The sequence below is a fragment of the Populus alba genome, chromosome 9, assembly GCF_005239225.2.
Source record: "Populus alba chromosome 9, ASM523922v2, whole genome shotgun sequence".
In the NCBI taxonomy this organism is placed as follows: Eukaryota; Viridiplantae; Streptophyta; class Magnoliopsida; order Malpighiales; family Salicaceae; genus Populus; species Populus alba.
Window position 1 is genome coordinate 8,480,055 of NC_133292.1, and position 23,311 is coordinate 8,503,365.

At 34.7% G+C, this 23,311-nt stretch overlaps 4 protein-coding genes and 1 non-coding gene across 5 annotated transcripts; 2 read left to right on the forward strand and 3 right to left on the reverse strand.

Annotated features, from left to right (window-relative positions):
* Positions 1 to 4,017: 4,017 nt before the first annotated feature.
* Positions 4,018 to 4,877, reverse strand: LOC118059157 (uncharacterized). The gene has a single exon (XR_012170647.1). It is a non-coding gene; the product is annotated as an uncharacterized protein (transcript).
* A 2,451-nt stretch (positions 4,878 to 7,328) lies between these two features.
* On the forward strand, positions 7,329 to 8,194 carry LOC118059159 (uncharacterized). Its single transcript, XM_035072006.2, has one exon. It carries the CDS (start codon positions 7,407 to 7,409, stop codon positions 8,079 to 8,081), a length of 675 nt encoding a protein of 224 aa, XP_034927897.1. The 5' UTR covers positions 7,329 to 7,406; the 3' UTR covers positions 8,082 to 8,194.
* Positions 8,195 to 10,676: 2,482 nt separating this feature from the next.
* Positions 10,677 to 14,001, reverse strand: LOC118059160 (methylthioribose kinase). Its single transcript, XM_035072007.2, has 6 exons — positions 13,691 to 14,001; positions 12,966 to 13,275; positions 12,658 to 12,832; positions 12,355 to 12,556; positions 11,845 to 12,059; positions 10,677 to 10,999 (listed from the first exon to the last, which is right to left on the reverse strand). Exons 1-6 carry the CDS (start codon positions 13,874 to 13,876, stop codon positions 10,831 to 10,833), a joined length of 1,257 nt encoding a protein of 418 aa, XP_034927898.1. The 5' UTR covers positions 13,877 to 14,001; the 3' UTR covers positions 10,677 to 10,830.
* An 867-nt stretch (positions 14,002 to 14,868) lies between these two features.
* LOC118059164 (triacylglycerol lipase 1) lies at positions 14,869 to 18,836 on the forward strand. The gene is made up of 9 exons (XM_035072012.2): positions 14,869 to 15,157; positions 15,609 to 15,719; positions 16,356 to 16,496; positions 16,700 to 16,810; positions 16,900 to 17,043; positions 17,126 to 17,166; positions 17,270 to 17,346; positions 17,528 to 17,623; positions 17,845 to 18,836. The coding sequence occupies exons 1-9, from the start codon at positions 14,990 to 14,992 to the stop codon at positions 18,165 to 18,167; spliced, it is 1,212 nt and encodes a 403-aa protein (XP_034927903.1). The 5' UTR covers positions 14,869 to 14,989; the 3' UTR covers positions 18,168 to 18,836.
* A 1,424-nt stretch (positions 18,837 to 20,260) lies between these two features.
* Positions 20,261 to 22,050, reverse strand: LOC118059161 (gallate 1-beta-glucosyltransferase 84A24). The gene has a single exon (XM_035072008.2). It carries the CDS (start codon positions 22,034 to 22,036, stop codon positions 20,435 to 20,437), a length of 1,602 nt encoding a protein of 533 aa, XP_034927899.1. The 5' UTR covers positions 22,037 to 22,050; the 3' UTR covers positions 20,261 to 20,434.
* Between the last annotated feature and the right edge of the window lie 1,261 nt (positions 22,051 to 23,311).

The following is a 23,311-nucleotide window of genomic DNA, read 5'->3' on the forward strand; positions in this document are numbered from 1 at the left end:
CAATGATTCATGCCATTCTCTGCTTGATTTGGGAATTGCACAAAATAAAGTTTTGTCTTCTTGTTGTTCATATATAATGGTGTACTCCGTTTTTCATTTTATTTTATAATATTAATAATAATTATATTAATGTATTTTTGCAAAAGAATAAATCTAGCCTGATTTTATCCATCATATAAACCTGAGATGTTTGGATTATTAAAGAATAATATAAATTATATCTGGAGATCTTATTTAACAGCTTAAATTATTGGATTGAGATGGTTATTTGAGATTATTTTAGAACCTTAATGACTAAGCGGTCACATGTTTGAATCTCACCATTTCTATTTATGTAATAAAAATTAAGCACAAGTTAGTGTGGGCCTGTGCAAGTTTCAAGATCAGAGGGTTTTCACTTGAGGGAATGTGTTAGATAATAATATAAATCATATTCTAAAACCTCATCTAACAGCTTAAACTATTAGATTAAGATAATTTACTTATATTTAACATCATTTTTAAAGCTGAATATTACATTTCTTTTAAAAAATTAAAATTTGAGGTACATGTGCACTTTTATTTATTTTTTATAAAGTTAATCTAACAATGTATTTTGAAAATTATATATATCCCGATCCTTGGTTAATGATACGATGAATTTGTGTTTCATTTTTTTTTTTCGTTTCTCATCTTCAAGGTCCTGTATTTATGTGCTTCTTCTGATCTATCTACCCTGTCCTAAACATCTTCATGCTTTCTCTCGCTCTATCTCTAGCTAGCCAAACAAACCTTCATCAAAATAGCAGTAAGAACATCTCCAACTGGAGAGGCAAATGAAAAGACAAAATTAAAAAGATATCCTTTTAGCTTTTATTTTCTTAATTAAGCATTCCAACCCAGCAGCCAACTGGGAAGACAAAATAGCTCTTTAAGTTGAGAGGAGCTATTTTTACATGTTACTGTAGAAATAGCAAAAAAAAAGTAACTTTGCCAATGGCTATTTTTATAGCCATTGGTCAACAATATTTTTTTTTTCTTTAAAAACAAGGAAATAAACTTGTTCTTGTTTTAAATTTTTTCAAAGCATGATTTTTTTTTAAAAAAAATTGAAAATCAAAATTTAAAATATTAATGGTTTTTTCAAAGTTTGAATTTAAATTTACTTTTAAAAAATTAAATTTTTAACAGTAACATATAAAATTGAAAATTAAAAATATTCATATAAATAAATTTTAAGTTTAATTTTAAATTATATCTTTTAACTTTCATATTATTTCATTAAATTTTATATTATTTTTATAAATTACTCATATTAATTATATAATTAATTACATCATAATTATATTATATATAAAATATCTAAATTAGTTACATAATTATATAAAAATAAATTTAACATGAAATATATTAAAATATAAATGGCTTTTCTAAATAGCTTTTTACCATTGGAATGCATATAATCAAAAAAGCTATATTTATACTATTCAAAAAGTCATTTTATCAATTTAACTTCTCAATTTGGCTTTTTGCATTGGAGATGCTCTAAGAAAATCACTTCTGTGCTTTCTCCACCAAAACAAGTTCTAAACTTGTTACCTTCAAATGTCTCCAGCTCTTTTCTTTTGCATTTCGTACTAAAAAAATGATAAAATTCTTTGTGGTGGACAGTTTAGCAATGACAAATCTTTTAAGAGACCGGGGCGGGCAGTAGCCTCCCCTAAGATTTTTCATTTTTTCCATCGTATATACATTTAAATCCCTGTGATTTATAGTATTCAATTATACCCCTACATTTCAAAATCTATTTGCAATTAAATCTTTTATTTATAATTTTTCTTCTTTTTAAAAGCTAACCCCTCCCTCTATACGCACATATATACATATGCACACACACATTAATCTCAAGCAATAAAATACACATTTTAAAAGAATAATGCTTGCAAAATAGCCTTTTTTTTCAAGGAAAAGTTATGGTTATTGTAAGGCTTGATGAGCTCAATAAGTTCTTTATTGTGATTTCTTTCACTACGAATGAAATTTGCAACGAAAATGAAATTTTTGTTTTGAAAGGTTTTAAGTACGCAAAGAAATTTCAACCATGGAGGTAATTATAACGAAAATCCTTCGGGACGACAGCACATGGGATTTTTTTTTTTTGGCATGATCTTTTCAATTTACTACTAGTAGCAAATTTCATTCGTAGTAAAAGAAATCACAATAAAGAACTTGTTATAAATGACAAGAAAAAAAAATCAACATTAAAAGACTTCTTTCTCCTCCCTCTCCATAACATCACAAAATCCCCATAATTTTATTCAATTCTACAAATATTCCAATAAATTTCTATCCTTACATCTCCATTATAATGTTCAATAGAGTCCGAGCTAACTCTAATAAAGTTTGGATGGGTTTTAGCTGCTGACCCGGAAAAGCTCCTTACATCTTCATTTTAATGTTAAATATAGTCCGAGCTAACTCTAATTAAGTTGAGATGGGTTTTAGCTGCTGATCCGGAAAAGCTTTGCATTATCATTTCCACTTCTTGATAATTTTTCTGTCATTTTCTCTTTGTTCGAACGTTTTTCCAATGAACTCGGAGGCCAATTGTAAGGTTTCTTGGCTCTGTAAGAATCCGCATTTCATTTTCAGATCTTTTGCCTCCGGGGGTGCCGGTGGGCGGTGGCGTTGTTAATAACTTGCAAAAGTTGCCATGACAAGGAGGATGTCGAAAAGATTCAAGAAATACATTTTGCCTTGAGAATCTTCAATTGTTGTTTTCATGTGACGTACGTGGTTCTTCGAACTCACATTTATCGCTTTATATTGATAATCGCTTACAATAGGTACCTTTGCAAGTACTGTTCTCCTCGGTATCAACAATGCCGAAACTGTTACTAATTGGAACCATGTACTTCGTTGGAAAGTGCGTACGTAGCAAGAATTTGTTCCCCACATACCTGGTGTGTATATTTTGCAGCAAGAATTTTGTTTGCAGGAATGATTCTAGCAAAACATGACAAATATTAGAACATATAATTGTAGTTTCACTTAACAATCATGGTATGGTGTGCTCTGGTCTGGTCTGTTAGATGAATTGAAACTACCAAAAAAGTTCTAAGTATCTATGGAGTCCATGTTAATTGAGTAATGATGTGTTCTGACCTGACCACCTCAAAAAGTTAAGGACCAGTTCCGATGGTCGGAGAACAAAAAAAAAAAAACCCACTTCCGCTCCTGTAAAATGATAAATAATGAAAAAACGATATACATTTGTCCTTTGAAAAATAAGTTAAGATTCGCCGGGCTTTAGAGTTAAGACCCAGCTTTCTTATGGGCCTTCTTGGGCCCTAACAATATGCACTTATATTTCTTGATTCTAAAACAAACAACATTTGGGAAACAATTGGCTTCCCTAGTCCAGATAGTCCTATGATAAACCAGGCTGTTTTTTTTTTTTTTTTTTTTTTTTTTTTTTTTTTTTTTCTAGATTTCTTACTAAAGTTCGCAATTCTACATGACCATGTAGTGCATTCGTGTTTCTGTAGGCCCGGTTGCTAAATACCAAGTTATTATAGATGGAGCTGCCCAACACTTGCCAGATGGGTTTAAAGATGAACTACCCGAGGCCCAAACTATCTACTTCCTTTTAAACTATTAGTCCCCTCATGTTGTGGGCCTATCCATATAATGATATTTTGAATATTACAGACAACAATTAATTATTTTTTACTAAAGCTTTTATATGCTATTTAAAATATTACATAATCCAATCCATAATCCAAGCGTTGTCCTGAGCAGTTTCATTTCATAAATTTTCACGCAGTGCATAAAATATCAAAATGCCAAAACCATTCAAGAATTTTACAATCTCTTGTTCAAAAAACATGTATTTGAAGAACAGTGATTTTGGATTCCTTCAAATACAGTGGAAAACTTATCTTATTTAAAAGGCCTCCACAACTTTAGATGAATATTGCAAAATGAATAATATATGTATATCTGGAGTGTTAGTTAAGGTGATCAACACTATTTGGAAAAATAAAATACAAAGCCCAAATATATGTATATAAAACGGATACACGGCCTTAGAATTTAGTGGCAAATTTATTTATAATTTAATTAGAGGGCAATCCCTCATTTAGTTGTCTTATTTCTACTGGTATACATTAAAGGTATAAATATGTTGCTATAATATAATGGTACGTGATGCATTCTTAGTTCCCAAATTTGGCCTTGTAGTCCCTCCACAACTGATCAACAGGCTTTCCTAGCAGCTCAACAAAGAAGTTATCACTGTAAGTAACCCTCATCTTCTTGTTAAGTTCTGCCACAAACCCATTTCTAAGATCATTGCAGTAGTCCAGAAACCTAGCTGTAACACTATACCCTTGATCCCAGCTGTCACCCTCCCCTGGTTTCACCCACTGGCTAGGTGCATAGTTAGCTTTTAGCCTCATAAAATCAGCAATCCCTTCGATCAATCCAACAGGAGCTTTCGTGCCCGCGGAGCCGTCCCATTGCCAAGTGTGTGCCATCTCATGGTAAAGCACGCCATTGAAATCCCATTTGATGTCACCTTTAATGCCTTCAATGTAATCGTCACCTACATGAATCTCGTTGTTGCTTGCGTAGGCGATCCCTTCCATGTCGTCGACAAACAAGGACACACGAGGCACGTCCTTTCTGTCTGCTTCAGTATTTTGCTGGAAGAGTCTCCAGAAGAAGATAGTTGCTTGATCCATCGTCTTTATGGTGTAATTGTCTCCAAGTTCGTTACTGAATCGGATGCCACCAGGGGTCGTTGGAGCCCAATTGATAACAGTGTGACTAGGCATTGATATTTAGGGTCGTTAGGGTTAGAAGAAAATAGCGAGGAAGATAGATAGGCAAGCCATTATAATGGTGTTCTCTTTGCTTGATCATGTGTTGTGTTGCTCTGCCCTTTTATAAAGATTTTTTTGGTAATTACTAAGCCTACTGAATAACGTTGAATGCTTCGGTTGTTGTTTTGTACAAGTTGTTTAAAGAGATATTTTTTTTTTAGTTTAACGTGGGTTTTTTAGTCCGGTATTTCATTCTTATCTTGCGTGCACAAAACTCATTTCATTTCATATCTTATTAGCTTATAATATTATCCATACACATATTAATTCAACAAACCCATGGACCCTGAAGTTTGGAACGAACATAGCATATAAGCAATAATAGCTCCAGTGGCCACCATCAAATGTTTTTCTTGCGTGGAGGTTTCCTAATTAATTGGGAGGGAAGGGGGCAATTGCCCCACGTGGCTTGAACAGTGTACTGGCATTGATGCTTTAAGAGAAGAATAGATAGGCAAATGATTGTTCTCTTTGCTTGATCAGTCTCTGCCCTTTTAAACTCTTACTAAGCCTACTGAACCATAACGTTGAATGCTTCGGTTTTTTGAATTGTTAAAGAGATTTTTAATAAGAATAGTCCAAAGTCAACTGAATTTGTGGATACATGCGCTCCACCCGGTAGAGTCTCAATTTTTCTCTGTTGAGAAAAAAAAAAAAAAAAAAAACTTGGAATTTATCTCTCATTGGAATTTGGAAAAAAGTGCTAGCAGAGGTCAAGCGAGGGAGCCCTACTTTTAAAGAGGACGCAGTAGTCAATATACTTTTTTTTTTTTTGGCTAAGGTGCTGCTTTCCTTGACGGGGAAGGTTTCAACATTTCTGTTACGAAAGCATTTAATACCTTGGGGAAGGAGGAAGGAAACTTCTTGTAAGACCATTCTCGCTAGAAATATATCTAGAAACTAGAAACAGTTACAGATTGATCTGATCTAGAACAGCGGTCTCGTGCTTTGCTCATAAATCCTAAAAAGGAGCTCTCGGGGATTACATGACGATTGGAGGAAAACTAACTCCATTACTATGTGGTCTAGAGCCCACTGGTTGGGGTTAAAGGGACGGAATAGTAAAATATCCTCTTTTGCTCATCTGGTAATACAAATTAAAGAATCTATAATTCGAATGGAAATTTTATTTGGGTCTAATTCATAGAATAAATTAAAAGGTGTTCTATAGCATGTAATGCCGTGGCTAATTTTTAGAAAATCAGCTATGAATCTTTCATACTCGAACCCGACTTGATTAAGTTCAATGTATTTATTAGGCATTCATAACTTGAAATCAAGCTATAGCTAGTTTACCTACTTGATACACAAATTGGGTAGAATATTCAAAGGATAATAACACAAGCGACCTTTGTCTTGTCGGGATGCATGCTCGAACGAACAAGGATGAATGCCAAATTAATAATGGACATTTGCCCGCAAATTAAGCAGACAAATCTAGTGAATTTTTATGACTAGTATATGCAAGGCCAGGACAAAATGAACCCCATATTTGCAGGGACTAATCCAAGAAGGATCACTAACATTGGGGACCGAAAACCCTTTTTCCTTTAAGAAAGTAGAGGGCAAGTATTTAAGGACGTCAAGTTATTAAATCTTTTTTAGAGAAAAAAAAAAAAACAAGATTTAAGGATCAACGTAAATTTTCTATCTCTGGATTGGAGGGTGAAGTTTGTTAATAAAAGAATCACGTTAGGGAAAAAGGATTAAATTCTTCACTTTTAAGGGATTAAGCTTTTAAAAAACGAAGTGCCAAATATGTTATATCAACAAAGAGGAGGGCGCAAAATATTTTTTAACTTTGAGTGGTCAGGGCCTAGGGGTCTTGAATTTCCTATATTTCTTAGGAGCTGCAATAACTTGGTTGGAGTGAAAATTATGATTGATTTTTAAATAATTTTTATATTAAAATATTTTGATATCATTGTATTAAAATAATTTTAAAAAAATAAAAATATATTAATTTAAAATTAATAAAATAATTTTAATTTATTTTAAAAAATACTTTTAAAACCCAACACAAACAGAAATTTTTTTACGTGGGTGTTCAATTTAGTTTATAAAAGAGAATCTCAGCGTCTTTGGTGTATCGTAACGGTTGCTTTTTAAATAACTTTTCATGCTGAAATGTATGTTAATGATATTTTTTATTTTTTAAAAATTATTTTTAACATTAACACATCAAAATAATCCAAAAGATGGGAACACGGTTTTGCACCACTTTCCAAACGTAGTATGTGTCAAAGATGGTAGGCGACACGGTTGCCCGCCTAATTGAATTACTGTTTTGAATTTTCGAGTTCGAGGTCGGCAGAGAGCCAAGTCAAAAGTCCTCTGGGCCTTCGAAATGAATTTTTGATTTTTGGTTTTCATAAAACCTCTTTTTATAAATAAATATTGATAATTACTCATTGAAGTTTAAAATTTCTTCCTACCTGATTATCTATATAAACCATATACATTGCTACGACAAATACGTACCCTGCACAAATCAAAAACAGCAATAAGAAATCAACCTGTTTCACTACTGCTTGCTTGACCATGTTTCGCCATGTTTATGTCCTCTCTTTGCTAGTACTCCTAGCAATCAACACCGTCTCAGCAGTGGACTACACTGTCACCAACAGAGCCACTGCAACTGCTGGTGGAGCCCGATTCATCACGGACATCGGGGTCGATTACAGCAAGCAAACTCTAGCATCTGCTACAGATTTCATATGGGAGACCTTCCAGCAAACTAATGCTGCGGACAGAAAAAATATTCAGACAGTCAACTTGTTCATAGATGTCATGGATGGGGTTGCCTACGCAGTCAACGATGAAATCCATGTTAGCGACAGTTATATAGCAAGTTATTCAGGTGATGTCAGAACAGAAATCACTGGGGTGCTTTACCATGAAATGACACACATATGGCAATGGAATGGTAATGGACAAGCCCCAGGTAAACTAATTGAAGGGATTGCTGATTTTGTAAGGTTGAAGGCGAACTATGCACCTAGTCACTGGGTGCAACCAGGGCAGGGTGACAGATGGGATCAAGGTTATGATGTTACGGCTAGGTTCTTGGACTATTGTAATGATCTTAGAAATGGGTTTGTTGCTGAGCTTAACAAGAAGATGATGACTGGCTATAGTGCTCAGTTCTTTGTTGATCTGCTAGGGAAGACCGTTGATCAGCTTTGGACAGACTACAAGGCTCGGTACGGGCAATAGAAGAGCTTGGCTAATTAAGAGCAGAATCTATGAAATTTTGTGTTTTCAGCAGCTCGGATCAAACCATATATTCTAAATAAAATTTGAATAAGATCCTTTCAGACTGGCAACAATATTGTTTCATGGACGTCAGAACATAAACGTTGTCTGTTTTTTCGGGTGTCTTCTTCATTTTGCTAGTTGTTGGACCACAAATCTCACAGACGCGAATAAGCAAAATCATTAACCGTGGAAAAAAAAGTAGAACTTCTCTCAAGTTATCCATGAATGCACGACTCCTACGTGATTTGCATGAAATATTTCTGTGAAAATTGACAGCTGACAATTCCATATCTTTATACCACTATGACACCCAACTCACGTCACAATAAAATTCTCTAAGTCTCATAAACATGGAAAACTCATAAAAATATTTTCCATATTTTTGTGAACCCCGAGTAAATCATGTATGTATAAATATTTGATTTGAAAGCAAATATCTTTGATCAATTTTTCTAAGTTTCATAAACATATGGAAATCTCATAAAAATATTTTCTAAAGTAACATTTTCTGCAAATTACAAATGTAGCCTAAATGATTTCGTATTATATACTAATAAATTTATCTTGCATTTTTTTTAAAAAAAAATTCTTAAGGAAAAATTATAAACATATATATAACTAAAACTAGTTTTATTTCATTAGAACAATTAATAAATCACTAATAGGTGTAGACTTGGATAACAATTTTTTTTAAAGTAAATTTACAATTTTGAACTCTTAAATATGGATTATGATTTGCAGCACGTGTAATTTTAGATCAGTTTGTTTTGTGCTTAAAAGAATAACTAAAGTAATTTATTTTTTATTTTTTAAATTAAAAATCAAAACCGAAACATTGTCACAAACACACTATACCAATAATATAAATCTTCATTCTACACGTCATCTCAGTGAAGAAACACATTAACAACATTGTTTTAAAATTCCTTAATAGACATCAAAGCTTTCCGCGCAAGAAATCCTTAATTTAAGTTCTTAGCATGCAAACCAAAACATGTCTCTATTTTGTCATGTATTCAAAAGGTTTGAATCAACTTTAAATATACCTTTGCATATAATTGTCTTTGATTATCCTGGTGGATTATCTCCATTAATGTTGTTTCAAGTTACTCAGATCTAGGGAAAGAAACAACCATATAATTGCTTTTATTTTTCATTCCCCCACTTCATTGTCAACTTAGAGGTTCCCATCACAGATAATAAAGCGATTTTCTTATTTAAGTTATTATTTTGTTTTATTGTTTTCAAAAGAGCGGTTTATTTAAGTTAGAATTCATGTTGCTTTTGATCACGCATGCTTTTCAATACTTTACTGTATAGATGGTAGAAGTTGCTTTTTAAATTGATTTTTTTTAAAAATATATTAAAATAATATAATTTTTTTTAAAAAATTTTATTTTTGATATCAATATATTAAAATAATAATAATAAAAAATTTAAATAAGAAAAATTTACAATTTTTAAAATACGATTGGACGAGAAAAACAAAATACAACTTAAATTGGTAAAGAAAATTACACAACCTTTTCTTCTGATTTTTCTCCTCTTCTTTAATGTTCATCCTCTATCGTATTGGATTTCACGAGGCTTTGATTTGCACAGTCTACACGGTCACCAACAACGCTAGTGCAATGGCTGGTGGAGCCCATTTCATCATGTATATTAATGAGCTTGTATGTAGAATGAATGTGATTATTTTTTAAATAATTTTTTATGTTAAAATATATATTAATGATATTTTTTTTAAAAAATTATTTTTAATATTAATATATTAAAATAATTTAAAAACACTGAAAATATATTAATTTAAAGTTAATAAATTTTTTTTTAATTTTTTTAAAAATATTTTAAAAATACAAAAAAAACAGACTGTTCAAGCAAATACTAGCACGCGTGACAGCTTTCGAATGGAGGAACTTCCACCAGACTGACCCAGCAGATGGAGAAAATGTCCAAAGGGTTGCCTTTTTCATAATAGACATGGATGGTATTGGATACGCTGACAACAACAGGATTCATGTCAGCAGCAACTGATAGAAAATGTCCAAAGTTTTAGTGCTCTGTACCTGGTTGATCTGCTGGGGAAGACTGTTGATGAGCTTTGAATAGACTACCATGGACGGAAAATAGAACAACTTCGCTAATCGCTGAAATTATGAAAGGTTGCACGCTTGTAACCGTTTGCATCAATATATATATATAGGATAGGACTATTGCAGTGCCAACTTCTAAGCAAGGATGACTTTGGAATTGGCTTCCTTTCTGTAACATTGATTTCTTGCTTTTAATTGCAATGCCATGATTGTGATCGACCACGACAGTGAAATATTTTTATACAAGTACGCATCCGACCGTTAACCCATTTTAAAAGCCGGTGTACATTTTGCCCTTTGCTTTCAAATTGGTTATGGCATGGCCTGAGACAGTCAAAATTGAGTTTCTATCGGCTGCCCACATGAATCCACACACGTGTTGAAGTCATCCAATTATTTAGCTGTTCTTGAAAAGGTAAAAATGGAAAGAGTGAAGAAAATTGTTAAAAACTCTCACAGGGGGCAAAAACATTAGATATTTATTTCCATCTTTCAAGAGGACACTGACAGTCTGATAAGTTTACAGTTTAAGAAGTTTTACTACGAGGAAAATGTGAAGATGGGTTACACAAAGCTCCAACATTTGGAGCAAATTTTTACCCCCAAGTATGTCATCACTGTAGTTGCTGAATGGCTGATACTACTTCATCTATGGACTGGAATTTTCGCCTTTCCTTGAGAAGCATCTTCGCCAGGTCAAGAGCCGGCCGCTCACATTGGGCTCGTTTGCTAGCGTCAGGAATTGATTCAAAATCCTCCACATGAGCTACACCAACAATTCTCCTGCCACACAGATTTAAATCAGTGATGTTGTGGCATTGAAATTAATATATTCAATAATTAGGATTTTTATTGTAATTTTACACAAAAAAAGAGATAAGAGTGAATCACAGACTGTAAAATTGCACTTTCCCGGTATAAGACAAGTTATAACCACATTTCCCACAGGTCAAGCATATTCAAACTACAAATGATGGCGAGCTGATCATTGGTTTAATAGATCACATGATCTAAATGAGTCGCACTGATGCCTCAAAACCAAAAGCTGGATCTCAAATTTTGCTTCCAAACGTAAGATGCCCCCCCCTGTTTGGACTTCCTAAATAATCCCAGTCCCAGCGAACTTTAATGATCTATTTAGTGGCTTTAGATGGGACAAAGGATGAGGACATTGCCATGCAGTTTTCCCTGATTAGTTGGGAATCAAGCCATTTAGTTGATCTTCAAACAATACATCGCATAGAAAATCTAAAATCCAATGCCAAAAGTTACAATAAGGGAGAGCATGCCCTGGAAACATATACGATGATGTGGTCTCATACATCATCTCATAAAAGTGCCATGGTGAAACAAGGGAGGCATAACTTTCCAAAAACAGACAGCATAAAACATGATCAAACATAATAACAGTTTATTTTCAATTTTAAGCCATTTCTTCAATTCCCAATGAGAAGATTCACGCATAGCATTTACTTTCTCTAGAACTAGATACTTTTTTCTACAATAAGTTAATTAGCTTTGGATGCTCAAGCTCGGGGAAGAACACCAAAAATCTGAAGCTTGAACAAGGACTTTAAGAACAAGAATAAAGAAACTACAGTGAACAAAATGGGAACCAGTCAATTCACCTTATCATTTTGGCCGCACCAAATCCCAAGGTGTCATGGAACAAGTCTTGCATATATTTTCTCTGTACAAGCTGATGAAGCTCAGGGTTATTATAAATTCCTGGAAGATATGCCTCACCAGAGCCATCCTTGTGCTCGTCCCACAGTGCAGTGAACTTCTTGTAGAAAAGACTCCAAGTCTCTTTAATTGTCCTCAAAATCCATTCTTTATATGTCTGCATGCGAGTACAACTTTCAGAGATAAGCCTCAACAAACAACTAATGCTCCAATAAATATAAATATTACAAAGTAAAATCCACAAGAAAGGCTGTAGCTGTGCCTTCTAGTTCATAAAGAAATCGAAACAACCTCCTCGTTTATTAACACACGACCTATGAGAAGCATATCCCATGATTAAAGAGAGGAATAAGATATTTTGAATGGATGCATAAATGGAGTTTATGAAGATAAAGCATTTGAAACTAAGAAAGAGAAATGTATAAAAAAATAGAGTAGAAACTTAGACTTACTTTTCGGTCATTCCCTTGATCAGCGTGTCCATCTTGAGCATAAAAAGCCAAAATCAAGTTTCCAATAAAAGCTCCAATATCAAAACCCATTGGACCATAAAATGCAAATTCTGGATCTATAACTTGAGTAGATTCACGGGTAACCATGATGGATCCAGTGTGGAGATCTCCATGTACTAAGGCTTGGGCTCTCTCACAAAACCTATGAGAAAAGAAAAAAAACTCTAGTAAATCATACAATCAAATTAAAAGAAGTGGAAAAACTGGCATGTCTTGTGAAATGAATGAGCTAAAAAACAATACTTGGATTTCAACTCAGCAACTTCAAGCTTTAAAATATTATCTTCACGGACAGCCTCAGCATCACGATCAAGATAAGGGGAAGTCCAGCGGTTATATTCGGATACTTTGTAAGGGTCAGAGAAAACAACCTGCTCAGTAAGCCTGCATAACTCCACGTTCCCACAGAATTCAGCAACTGCATTGAGCATTTGAAGTGAGCACATCAGCACATTTCTTCAAGGTCGCTATGTTCATTGGACCAATGAGAAATCAAATATAACAAAAAACAAATCAAAACAAATGATAAACAACAGAGTAGAATAACTCACCGTTGTGTTTATGCTCAGTAGTAGTACGATAAAGAAGCGATGTGTGGTAAAGAGTCTTTGCCATATAATCTGATATGTGTTCTGCTAGCAATGGATACTCAATTCCAGCAACCAACCCTTTTCTCAGGATTATATGTGGGGGCTCCAAATATCGCATACCAATCACAGACATAATACGGTCAAAATGATAAACTTCAGGCACATTTTCAGGGCTCAATCGGCCATGCTCTCTAAGTGTCAATGCCTCAAAGTATGCTCTTTCCTTAGTCATTGGCCATGATTCTCCAATACAACGTACGTATGGAATTGCCTGACCATAAACACTACCAGATTAGAACAAGAACAGATAAGTTCAAACATCCACCCAAAATATTTCCATACCATTTCACTTCATAGGAAAAGAAAGCAATCTTGAACAGTGAATTGGAAAGCTCAACAATTAACTGATCAAACTGAATATGCCTTTTGGTATTACAGACAGTGAAATGCCAAATTTGAAGCAAATTCAATGAGTTTATATGGGAGATAAAATTGACTGGCCGTTTAATATATCTTTGCATACCAGCAAAATTGACTGCCCGTTTTAATTGCTTGTTCAAGATGCTTCAAGTTACAGAATCAATCGCTCAAATTCATTTCGTTTCCTACACTCTTCCATCAACAAAACAAACCCTCAAAGATTTTACGCATAAAATAAAAAACCCAAGTTGATTTCCTTCACTTACCTGCTTGATGACGAAAGAACCAGCTGGGCTAACAACGATGTAGACGAAATTGAGATTTCCATCGCCAACTTCTTTGATCTTCAAGTCGTCAAAATTGTTGCCGATCTTATCTGACAAAGCAGGAGTGGCCTTAATGTACTCCACTAAACATTTCTCGTCCAGTGGCCTGAACTCTGTGAATGCCATTTTTATACCGATATTGATCTGGTGGACGGTGGTGGCAATGAGGGTTTTAAGGAGGGAGAGATTAGACTTTAGGACGAGGAGGCGTGATACATGGTGGACATAATGGTAAGATTTGCGGGTCTTAGCGAACTGTATTGTGGTTCATTGAATCTGGTCAGGTGTTTGCCTGTTTAGTCAGTTTGACGAATACTATGACTAGGATAGCTTATTCCTGCAGCAGCTCCAGGTAGGCCACGTTTGTCACATTAGTTTAACTGGTTTATCATTTTTTTTTTGTTTTAAATTAATTTTTTTTCAATTTTTTTTATTGTTTTGATTTACTGAAATTAAAAATTAATTTTAAAAAATAAAAAATATATTATTTTTAAATTTAAAAAATAAAAAAATAAAATTGACCACAATTTCTAATATACCGTCAAAATTAACTAGTAGCATTTGTTCAGCACTTCAGCTATTTGTCTAGCTGCCTTTTTTTTCCAATTTTAGCTATTTGTGTCATAGATACGAGACCCATGGGGTCAAGGTAGCGACTTTACTTGTGAGTAAAGTTATTTTAATAAAACAATGTGTTTTGGATAAAAATAATAATAATAAAATTGTTTTCAATCTAGCAAGGGGTAAAAGTCATTCATCATAGAGTCAACGTTTTAAATGATAAAACTTTATACAAAAAATCAATAAATTAATACAATTTTTTTTTGTTCGACAAACTGATTTTTTTTTTAATTTTCTGTATTTTTTGTTATTTGACTAAATAATGTTTAACCTTTTTTGTGCTAACATTATTTTTTATAACATTAGCTGGCGCTTTTATTTTCAACCCTCCACAATGGTTTTGATTCATGATAAAAATAATTTTGACTCGCGGTAAAAAAGAAATTTGCTGCTGTAAAAAAGAAGTTATTCAGTAAATTCAGTAAAAAATAGCTTTACCCCTGGAAAATCCAATCCGGTTGTGTATTAAACGCGCTTAATATAGCGCTTAGGACAAGGCCCGATTATCACACATTCCAACAAGAAAAAATCCCACTCATCTCATCGTCATCGTCAGAAATCAGAAGACACCCCGCGGCTCAAAGCCACTTCCCTTCTTATTCACTCCAATCCCCGCTAATGGAGAGGCTGTTACTGATCGTTTTCGCAACAATAATCTCACTTTTCATTTCCACATCTGCCGCCGGAGAATTCAATTTCGAAGCCAATCCCCATCGCCGATCACTGGACGAGACTCTGTGTAATCAGCTCATTAAACCAGCTGGTTATTCTTGCACCGAACACACTGTACCCCCCTTCTCTCTAAGTTCTTAATTTTGGAGGAATTGAGTCGTTTTAACCTTTGAAATTTCGTTCTAGACTGAATTGATTGATAAAAAATAGGCACGATCTTGAAGCTAATTACAAGAATGCCATGAGGTGCTTGTTTGGTTTAGCAAGAAAGTAGATTCAGGAAATGAATAGAATTAGTAACTGATTTCGGAGAGTTTTTGCATTTGAACTAATAGTAAAAGAATCCAAGATTTATTTACTTTTGTATTTTAGTTGCTAAGCATCCGAACAAAGGCTTAATCTTTCTCCATGATTTGCTCTTCCTTTTTAAAGAATCTTTAATGGGATTTTCTTAGAGTATGCGAAATTAGTGAAATTCTGTCAATATTTTTTTGTTTTTGTTAATTTTCAATTAATGAAAGTTACGTTTCGTGTGGAATTCATCAAATTATTTAACTTTATTCAGGTACAAACTAAAGATGGTTACTTGGTAGCTCTTCAACGCTTGTCTTCACGTAACAAGGATCCAGGAGGGCAGAGGGGTCCTCCTGTCTTGCTTCAACATGGACTCTTTATGGTGAATTTGCTCTTCATTCTGCTTATGTTCCCTTTGCATTGATAGAATTTGATATTGAACGTTTGTTTGAATCTCATGTTTTTCAATGGGCATGTGTTCTCAGCTATTTTTCATAAAGCCAGAGTGAGGGAATTGGGGTAAAAATAAGGCTATAAGAAAACTATCTTTATGATTTCGTGACGAGACAAAAAGGAATGTGATAATTGTCATGGAAGAAAAGTGCAATTTAACGTTCATATTATAATAGTTTGTTTAACAAGATGGGTTAATCTTCTGTCTTCCTGAAGTTAAAAGGCATCCTTGAAACTGCTGAGAGAAAATTCCCTCATGTAAAGCACTGGAAGCTCAGGACTGGATGTTTAGACGTGTACAACTGTCTGTATATCATCAAGAGAAGTGTGCATGGAAATGGTTTTTGTTTTTTCTCCTGTTACTTTTCCGAACACTGGTTATGGTTTAAATCGATCTATTATATGGGAATTATGGTCTGAATGGTAATTGCAAGAGTTATAAAACTTAATGTGTCACTGGTTGTTGCTTGGGATAATATATAACTGTGATTCACCATTTTAGAAAAAAGTAAAATGTGATTTCTGGCATTGATTTTGATGTTGCCCTCCTCTAATATGCAAACAGGCAGGTGATGCATGGTTTTTAGGTTCTCCAGAGCAGTCACTGGGCTTCATCCTTGCAGATGAGGGTTTTGATGTATGGGTTGGCAATGTGCGTGGTACATTTTGGAGTCATGGACACGTATCCTTATCTGAGAAAGACAAGGTAGAGAGTATAGAATATGCCTTTCTCCCTGGGTTTATGATTCTGGTTACTTTGTGGATAGTTGTACTGGTAGCAAAGAGTCTGTCGATTGATGCAAAAAGCATGTGAATATGTCCCTGTCCGTGTATGTTTCAGTGGGTGATTTGTTACATATCCTGTTTTTTCATGCTGTAACTATCAGTGAGCACAGGCTTCTCTTTCAGGAATTTTGGGACTGGAGTTGGGAGGAGTTGGCTCTATGTGATCTTGCTGAAATGATACACCATGTACATTCAGTAACAAGCTCTAAAGTTTTCATCGTTGGACATTCACAGGTCTTACACGTCTTTCTCTTGCATCCTAGTACATCTGGTTTTCTATCCTTGCTTTTGTGCATGCGCTTACTTTATTTACTTGTTTTTAGGGGACCATCATGTCTTTAGCTGCTCTCATTCAGCCAAATGTCGCGGAAATGGTTGAAGCTGCTGCTCTACTGTGTCCAATATCATACTTGGACCATCTAACTGCTCCTCTTGTTCTCAGAATGGTTGCCTTGCATCTTGATCAGGTTTGTTTTGTTTCATATTCTTGGGATTGCATTGGAGGCACAGTTCCTGGTGGAAATGATCTTATAATTTCTTTTCTGACAGATGGTCCTTGCCATGGGCATTCATCAATTGAATTTTAGAAGGTTTTATCATACTTCTATCTCTATTTTTTCTTTTTGCTCCTTTTTTCTAGGGTTTAACAATTTTATTTTCGTTCATTTTATGATGTCTTATATTTATCTACAGTAAAATCTTAATTGACCTTTTGGATTCCATATGCGATGGTCATATAGAATGCGCTGACTTGCTAACTTCCATCACAGGTCTTCCCTCTTAGTCTCTCATGGAACAAAGTTTAATTTACCAAATATCATGTTTGGTGGGAAATTTTTTCTTACTTTGTAGTTTGCATAATGCTTGTGGGTAAAGTACCCCAATGTGGCTATTTGTGCAACATGATGTTTTTCTTATCTTTCTTAAGTGGGTGTTTCTTTACCTTTGCAGGGAAGAATTGTTGCTTTAATAGCTCAAATGTGGACTTCTTTTTTGAATTTGAACCTCACCCTTCATCAGCAAAAAACTTGCGCCATCTCTTTCAGAGTATGCCTTGTGCATCTTCTTTAGCAGTCATATATCAAGTTCATGTGAATACATTCTGTATTTGGAAATTTCGTTTTCACTCTCATGTTTAATAAAAAATGAATTCTGGATGCCAATTACTTTGTTTCTTCCTCTTTCTCACCGGGTAACTCTTTTTTTTTTTAAAAAAAAGAACTTCCTGTTTGCTAAATCTCTCATGCGCTTCCTGCTGTGCATTGCAGTGATTCGTAAGGGAACTTTCTCTCGCTATGACTACGGGATGTTTAAAAATTTGGAGCTATATGGTCAGTTAAACCCCCCAGCATTTGATCTCGGTCTCATACCCAAGACATTGCCATTATGGATGGGCTATGGAGGCCATGATTCTTTAGCAGACGAGACAGATTTGGAGCGCACTCTGAAGGAGTTACAGGGCAAACCAGAAATGCTTTATCTTGAGAACTATGGTCACTTGGACTTCCTTTTGAGCACACAAGGAAAGGAAGATGTTTACAACAATATGATCGCATTTTTCAGGTCTTTGGGGAAGTCCAGTAGTTCTTAAGTTGACCACTTGCAATATGTGACAATTACGTTTATCAATTAGGGCTGAATTAAACTTTTTATTTGCGTGCATATATTGTGAAAGGTCACACATTATTGTTTACTTGTAAATGTGATTGCCAATAGAGAATATGAGAGAGAATTTGGTGTAACGTTCTATCCTGTGTAGTCATGTACAGTGTTTCTGATAGAAGTTGGTTTTCCACCTAAATTAGTGGGCAGCTAACCTGCTGTTTTTTGGGATGACGATGAAGGTCCCCTTGAGAGAAGTCCCAGGCTTGATCGAGCTGAACTTCTTGCAGCCCTGCTGACTAGGAGAAGCCTTAGTGCCTTACAAATGGCTCCCGCAGAAAATATCAATCCGATTGCTTCAGCAGTGTTGGTAGAATGGAATATATATAATGGCAACGAAGAAAATGAAGGTGTGCTGGAATTGAAGCTGTATCGATTGGATAATTCAGTTTGTCAGAGACATCGAGAGCCAATGTCAGAAGGTCCAAATAGTGGCTTGAGCGTGGAGGCAAGGCGATAGAGAAACTAGTTACGTTGTTGTGTATAGTGGGGTGTGATTCCTTCTCTTTCCTTGAAATTACTCCTGAAATGTTGTTTCCATCATCTTCTTCCTTAGTTGAAGGTTCAATGAAATGCGCAACCTCTGCCTTGAACAGAACTTTTGTGAGAGCTAAAACAGTAAATATTAGATGAATGCTTAACATGGGTCACCATCCATTTCATTATTTTAACACTGGGTTAAAACAAGCCCCCCATTAACTTCATAATAAGTCGGATGATTGCACCAGCTCAATAACTTTTTCATTGGATTTCACTCCAGCAAACCGGAAACCTAACTGGAACTAGTGGACTTGCCAGCGAACTGAAGACTTCTTCGCTTCGCTTCGCTTCATCAGCAGAAGATTGTATGTTGCTGTCTGAGGAACCACCCTCAGCCACTGCTGTCTCGTCTGCCTTCTTCAACTTCAATCCATCTTGCTTCATCTCCGCTGCTTCAGGCCCCACCGTGGCCTCCGATAACATCCTTGCCAGCGATCTGAAGACTTGTTCGCTTAACTTCATCAACAAAAGATTGTATATTATCTGTCGGAGAAACATCTACAATTCTGAACGGTAACGATGGTAGGTCTCCTAAAACTAAGTATTTTCTTGTCTTTGATGACAATGATAATGATGGGACAAATAAACATATATTGAACATAGAGTAATGATACAGAGAATGTAATTGATAGTTACTGTTGTTGGAGATAAGTTTGAAGGTTATATTTTATTATATGAAAATAAATTTAAATTTTTAAAAGAAGATAAGCACGAATGGGTAGATAGCATTCATAATAAATAGTGCTGATTAGCAAGGGTGGTAGAGATGACAGACGACGGAGGTGTTGAGGATAATTCTAGTTTGATAGGAGGCAGTAAAAATGGCAATAAAGATGGTTAAAAAAAGGGTTACTATGAGATTAAAATGTGGTGGCACAACATAGGTGACTCGGAACAAGATATATATCCTTCCCCTTTTAATTTAAAATCTAATTACGATAATTACTAATTATAATTCAAATATTTTTAGAAATATTGAGATTAGAGTTTATATATTTTTTTAATGTTCAACCCAAACAAGTTATATTGAATGAGATACGACTGAAAATTAGTATTGTTTCACGCTATAATGTGCATACTCACATCAAGATTTTTGCTTTTATTTAAAGATGTGTACTGATTACACATGTTTATATACAGCAAACATGCTAGTTTGCTATTTTTTTTTCTTTGCTAATAATGTTAATTTAAACACTAGTGAGGAAGATAAGGATGCATAACAGTATATATGTTGTCATGGGGTAGTGTTTTGGTATTGTGATAAAGGTTATTTTTTAAAAGTGTTTTTTTTATTTATCAAAATTATTAAAAAAAATATAGAAAAATTAATTTAATAAAAAAAATCAAATTTAATGATGTATGATAGTGGTTGTTTTTCAAAATATTTTTGATCAGAAATAAATTAAAATAATTTATTTTTTAAAATTTATTTTTAATATATTATTATATGAAAATAATCCAAAAACATCAAAAAAAAAAATATTTAACTTTAAAAAATATTTATTAATAGCTAATTAAAAGAAGCAAAAAAGTAGACAACTACATAACAAGAGTAATAAATTTCATCATACTAACAGTACTGGATTAAAACCAATTCCATGTTCACTGCATATATATATATATATATATATATATATATATATATAGCAAATCTCCTCATGCCGATGACCCCACCAGTTCAGCCACTTTCTCGTTGGACTTCACCACTACCGACACTGGAAACTCATTAGAACCATTGCACTTCCCAGCAATCTCGGACTCATTCGCTTTTACAATATCGTCCGTAAAATATCGTATATTCCAGTCGGAGGAACCACCCTCAGCCACTGCTGCCTCCGCTGCCTCCTTCCATTTCATTGCATTCTCCTTCATTTCCACTGCCTTAGGTCCCGCTGTGGCCTCCAACAAGCATTTCTCTATCTCATCACGAGTAATCAGTTTGTTCTCTGCTTCTCCGCGGCTCATTCTCACACCAACCTTAAAGATGTCCACCAAATATTTTGCATTAGTTACTTGATCACCCCATTGAGGGAAAGCCACCACTGGCATGCCTGATGTGAGTGCTTCCATAGTAGAGTTCCACCCACAATGTGTTACAAAGCACGCAACTGAGGGGTGAGCTAAAACCTTCTCTTGAGGACTCCACTGCACCACCTTGCCCCTGTCTCCTGCTTTCTCCAAGAACCCATCTGGCAGAACAAGGAGGTCATGTCCTGCATCTTTGTGAGGTGGTTTCATAACTAACAAGAATGAGACGCCCGAATTCAATAACCCATAAGCGATCTCGTTCCATTGGTCTTGCTTCAATTGTACGACACTACCGAAAGACACATAAACAACTGATGAAGGTGGCTTTGTGTCAAGCCATTCGATGCAATCATCTGCCTTCAGCAAGTCTCCATGCACCGTTGTCTCTGGTGCCTTGGGATTTCTGAATAGTGGCCCAACGGCCTTGATGGGGAAGATTTCAGACATGTGCTTGATAAGATCTGGTTCAAGCTCTTCGAATGTTTCCATCAGGATGCAAAATGGCTTGTCAAGATTTTTGTACTGACCTAAAATAGCCCTCCTCAAGAAAGGATAAGGAGTTGTGGGATGTAAGAAACTAGGCACTTCATCATGTTTTAGGAGAGGCATGCATGGTAACTGGACATCTATCTCGGGGTGCTCCTCGTCAGGGAAAGGTACAGTACCGTGATAGTAATGGTAATATGAGGCAAAACAAGCGCAGGATTGAACCCAAAGCATTGCAGAAGGGAGACCTAGAGTTGTGGCCACATCTGTAACCCAAGGAATGAAAGGGTTGTTTATGAGGCAACAAACAGGCCGTCCTTGCTCTGCATTTTTCTTGATCATTTGAGGAATTACTTGTTTGCCAACAAGCTCAAGTTGAAGTAAGTATTGATCAAGGTCTTGGTGCCTATCCTCGTCCTCTGTCCATCCATCTTCAAAGAATTCAAACCTGATAAAGCCATCACCAAACGGGGTCAGCTTATCTATGACGCCACTGGCTTTTCTCATCTGTTTGCCAATGGTTTCAGTAGTGGAGAAGGTGACAAGGAAGCCTTTGGAGGCAAGAATTTTTCCAAGTCTAAGTAAAGGATTTACATGGCCTTGGGCTGGGAAAGAAACAAGGAAGAGATGGCCAAGAGACTCGGAAACCATTTTTCTCTTCCGGGGTTTTCTTACAGGCAGAGAGACGGAAGAGATTGATGAACAGGAGAGGACTTGATGAGTTTGGGAATGAGTGGTGAGCATGGAAAGAAAGGATGCAGATACATATAGCATTTATAAGGAGTTGCATTCAAAGTTTTTAGTGATGGACTGTTAGTTGGCTGACGGTCAAATGCATACAATGTTTCAATTATAACTCTTTCCTTGGCTTCTTCGAACAGAAGATGAAACCAAATTTGATTACGCTAATAGTTAACTGTAGCTTTCAATGATTTTGCAACACTCAGAAACCCAAGACATCGGGTAACCAACAAGTTATACCGATTGAATGATGAAGATTAGTTACTACTAGTTACATGTCCCGTGCGATGCCGCGAGTCAATTATTTTTTGTATTTTAAAAGATCTAAAAGTGTTAGATTTTTTTGTAAAGTTATACTCACAAATCTTAATTTTGGTTGCATCGCCTGATCCAAGAGTAATGTTTATAATATTAATAATAACATTAAACCCTTAGCATAAAAGTGTCTGGACTACAATACCAGATCCAATAGCATTGGACGCGGGTCTGGCTGCAAGGTCGTGTCATAAAAATATGATAATTAAATAGATTAGTTAAAAAAAAAAAACCAACAAGAAGAAAAAAACTAATGAAAAAAAAATATATATATATGAATTAATTGGGTTAACCTTCAAATCAATTTAACCCGTCATACCTTGAATTCACATCATGAAAGTTTGATAATTAAAAAAAAAAAATAAATTAATGGGTTAATCCAAAATTAACGGCTAACTCGTGAAACCAGGTTAACTTGTCAAACCTAGAATCCGTGTAATGAAAGTTTGATAACTAAATAGAAAAAAATTTAACATTAACAATTTAAATTAAACAAAAAAAATTAATAAAAAAAAAAGGCATCAGCCTTTTCACTGTGGACTGCACTGTGCAGTCCACAGTCAAAGGCATAAAAAAAAAAAAACTAAAGGGATCAACCAAAAACTACTTAGAAAAAAATTTAATATTAATAAACTAAATTAATTAAATAAAATTAATTAAAAAGAAAAAAATAAAAGAAAAAAAAACCTCTAAGAAGAAAAAAAATACTAAATAGAAAGAAATTTAACATTAAAAAAACTAAACGAAATGAAAAAAATAATTAAAAAAAAAAAATTCAGGTTAACTCGTTAAACCAAGTTAACCCGTAAAACCCGGGATCCGTGTCATGAATGTCTGCTAACTAAATAAAAAAAAAAGTGAACATTAACAAACTAAACTAAACAAAAAAAATTAATTAAAAAGAAAAAAAAAATCTGGATTAACTCGTCAAACCATGCTAACCCGTTAAACCTAGGATCTGTG